This window comes from Lactuca sativa, chromosome 8 (genome assembly GCF_002870075.4).
Source record: "Lactuca sativa cultivar Salinas chromosome 8, Lsat_Salinas_v11, whole genome shotgun sequence".
Classification (NCBI taxonomy): Eukaryota; Viridiplantae; Streptophyta; class Magnoliopsida; order Asterales; family Asteraceae; genus Lactuca; species Lactuca sativa.
This window is the reverse complement of record NC_056630.2, coordinates 205,058,561-205,061,816: the sequence shown is the minus strand read 5'-3', so window position 1 is coordinate 205,061,816 and position 3,256 is coordinate 205,058,561. Positions and strand designations below refer to the sequence as shown.

At 33.6% G+C, this 3,256-nt stretch overlaps 1 protein-coding gene and 1 long non-coding RNA gene across 2 annotated transcripts; both read right to left on the bottom strand.

Annotated features, from left to right (window-relative positions):
• Positions 1-739: 739 nt before the first annotated feature.
• Positions 740-1,645, bottom strand: LOC111919284 (cyclin-L1-1). Its single transcript, XM_042897363.1, has 2 exons — positions 1,238-1,645; positions 740-1,121 (listed from the first exon to the last, which is right to left on the bottom strand). Exons 1-2 carry the CDS (start codon positions 1,387-1,389, stop codon positions 740-742), a joined length of 534 nt encoding a protein of 177 aa, XP_042753297.1. The 5' UTR covers positions 1,390-1,645.
• Positions 1,646-1,769: 124 nt separating this feature from the next.
• Positions 1,770-2,805, bottom strand: LOC122194404 (uncharacterized). Its single transcript, XR_006185911.2, has 3 exons — positions 2,670-2,805; positions 2,517-2,569; positions 1,770-2,164 (listed from the first exon to the last, which is right to left on the bottom strand). It is a non-coding gene; the product is annotated as an uncharacterized LOC122194404 (long non-coding RNA).
• Between the last annotated feature and the right edge of the window lie 451 nt (positions 2,806-3,256).

The window sequence follows — 3,256 nt, the reverse complement described above, 5'->3', positions numbered from 1 at the left end:
AAAGGGACCGGTTACAATTACACAAAAATTACAGTACATATCCCATATCATAACTAATTAGTAAATATATTTGTATAATGTTTTGTTTTGTTTAGGAATTTCAGCAATGGGTTGGGTTTTGTCACTTATTCAAATCCGTAATAAGTATTAGAGCATTTGCATCACTACTTGCAAATGACTTTTGAAAGACCACATATGCTTAAAATCATGTCATGTTACCCAATGTATTTCACAGGTCGAAAGACTTGCAAATTGTTTTGTGGGCCCAATTTATGATTATAATATTAATGTAATATATTAAATATTGCACTAATCCATCGATTTGTTTTATCAATTGTTATTACTTTTGGTTTTTAATCTGTATTTCGAGTTGTTAGTATGGGACCACTTTTAAAAGAATATTGTGACTGTAAGGATGTGAGATGTAATTATGTGACATAATTGAAAGAAGAGTGGTAATGCACTGATATTAATGGTCATAGAGCTTCCACAACCAGAGTTTTCAATCCAAATTGCAATGCCACCTCATCCACATTTGAAAGCCAGCTAGATCAGTTCTTTCAATATGTGAAAGACTTGCCAGCTCATTTTTTTTCTATGTAATTACGATCTCTATTTTAATATTACATTTAATTAAATAATTATACAGTACTATAATTTGTTATCATATGGATAGACGTTCTTTCCCTAATGAGACTAAGAATCAGAGCTTCATATTTACAACTTGAAACAAACTAACCTATGTCTTTCCCTTTCCCTTTCCCTTTCCCTTTCCCTTTCCTTTTTCCTTCTCCTTTATCTTTTCCCTTTCCTTAGATAGACGTTCTTTTTTCATCTTACCAATTTCTGTGGCTTTTGACTCATGAGTAACAATTGTTACAAGAGACATTGTAGTAAAGGACCCATCTTCTTTGCATACATGTAAATATTCTGCCTTGGGTAGACTATACAAGTGGGCTAGAACTCTACACACTTCATCTATACCACTTTTCTCAACCTCAAATGCTTCCCACCATGGAGGATTTTCGGGCAGGGGAACATGTACTCTTCGGGCAGCAGCATATACAACACCACATGCCACAACCTCAGCCTTCAACCTCACACATAAAGTTGAGCGCAAGCTGTTTGGTCACAAGAAAGAAAAAACAAGTGTCATTTCATTTCATCAAACAAGAATGTGAAGAATAGATGATAACAACAATATTATTAAGGAATAAAAGAACTGAATATCGCATACCTATCATTGGCAAGATTCCATGATTCTTGCATCAACTTTGGATGTGTCCCCAAAACTGAAATGTAACTTACCATGAGTTTATGAGGAATTTCAACATGGCATGAGAAAGCCAACTCCTTTAGGATATGTCCTTCGCATCTGATCAAATCCATCTTTAATTCTGGATGCTTTTTCTGCACAATAATATAAGCATCAAAGATAAAACATTGAAACTCCAGCCTCCTTCAACTAAAGCAAAAAGACTAAATTACCATTGAAGAAGCATCCAAATAATCTAGAGTGAGATTCTCCCTCCTATATTCCATTCTTTGGAATACATTGATCACGTCTCTTGCTCTCCTTGGATTTTCACCTTGTCGTGATGCTAGCCAAATACAAGCAGCAACAATTCTCTGGCATCAAGGAACATGTTAGTCACAAGAAAACAAAAAAAAATCCTCATTTTAAACTAAAGTTTCAATACATACAAAGTTACAAACTCTTTCAAAATTTGAAATCACATCATCACAAGTGTTAATAAGCATACCTTCACATTGAAACGAACGAATGATGTCTTGCAATAGAATCGATGAAACAAAACCTGACCTGTTGCCATCACATGTTGTGGTCTGTATATTAACATGAAATATAGTTAAGAATGTTTATAATTGTTCCAATTATTCAGCAAACATAGAAATAAAGAATCTATAGCTAGATTCTTAGAAGTTAAAATGATGACAAATATTGATTATACAACAATAGATAAATATCGATTGTCAAAAGGATACATCCTAAGCAAAATGCCACTCTCTTGAATAAGATCACACCCATAGATTCTAAGTGTTGTCTCTGTGGCTTCATCTATTCCATCTTTTCTAGAAGGACTGTTATGGAGCTGTTCATCTGTCAGATAGAAGGTATCCACAGCTGCACTGATCATTGGTCACACTGTCACAAGAACACCAACAAACATTTAAGATTCAGAATGATGACTTTCAAAATTACTAAGGTTATATGATGTTCCACCAAGAAAAAAAAACAACTACTAATGGCCTTCTAGGCCTCCTGTTCGTCTTTAGGATCAATATTTCAACTCATATTCTATGATATCAACACTAAACACTTATCATATGAACCAATAAATACAATGCCTTATGTTTGGATGGTGAATTTTAACTATACAGATAGAAAACCCTAGGAAGAAAGGTGGACACTTCCTATGATGACTAAGATGAGTAAAAGAAGAAAAAACACAAATCCGCAACATAAAACCACAAAAAAGTAGCAGTGTTACACTTACATTGTAAATTTCGTCGTATGACGCCTACTGAGGTTAAAACTCAAGTATTTGATCTGCAATAAAACCCTAAAACCCTCGATAAAATAACTCAAAACGCTAATTGTAAACAAAGAATCACAAAAAAGGAAAAAAAAATCAGAGTTACACACTTACGTTATTGAAGAAACGTATAAAACGTCCGACGATGATGAAGAGCAAAGAAGAGGATGCCGATTCATGACTTTGGTTTTTAGGATTATCGTTGGTGATGGAAATTTTTAATTTTAGCAGTAGTGCCACCCGCTGCCTGCCTGCCTCTAATTGGGGTTTGAAATTTTAAATAACACCTTTTTATCCTATTTATATGTAAACGAATTTGATCATAAGTGTATTGATTTGTATATATTTTTGTGCTGATATTTTGAAGTAATATTGTAATGAGAGAAATATATTATTATTAAGTTAATATTAAAAGGTAAAACTATTATATTGTGAATTAACGAACAAAAAGGAATTTTGTTTCATAAGAAGTGATAAATGGTTGATTTTTTTTCTTGAAAGTTAACTTTTCTAACAAATGTTTTCGAGCACACCGCCTAATCCTGAAATCACTGCAGGGGTGAGCAAAAATCGAACCACAAACCGAATAAATCGAAAAAACCGCATAAACCGAAACCGAAAAACTGAAACCGAAATCAAAACCGACAGTGCGGTTTTTAGTTTTGCAAAAACCGAAAATGTTCGGTGTGGTGTGGTTTCTA

Excerpts from the sequence above, each read along its gene's own strand:
- LOC111919284 (XM_042897363.1), bottom strand. The coding sequence starts at position 1,389 with ATGGATTTGATCAGATGCGAAGGACATATCCTAAAGGAGTTGGCTTTC. Across the intron at positions 1,122-1,237 it reads TGGAATCTTGCCAATGATAG|CTTGCGCTCAACTTTATGTG; the intron begins GTATGCGATATT and ends GTGACCAAACAG.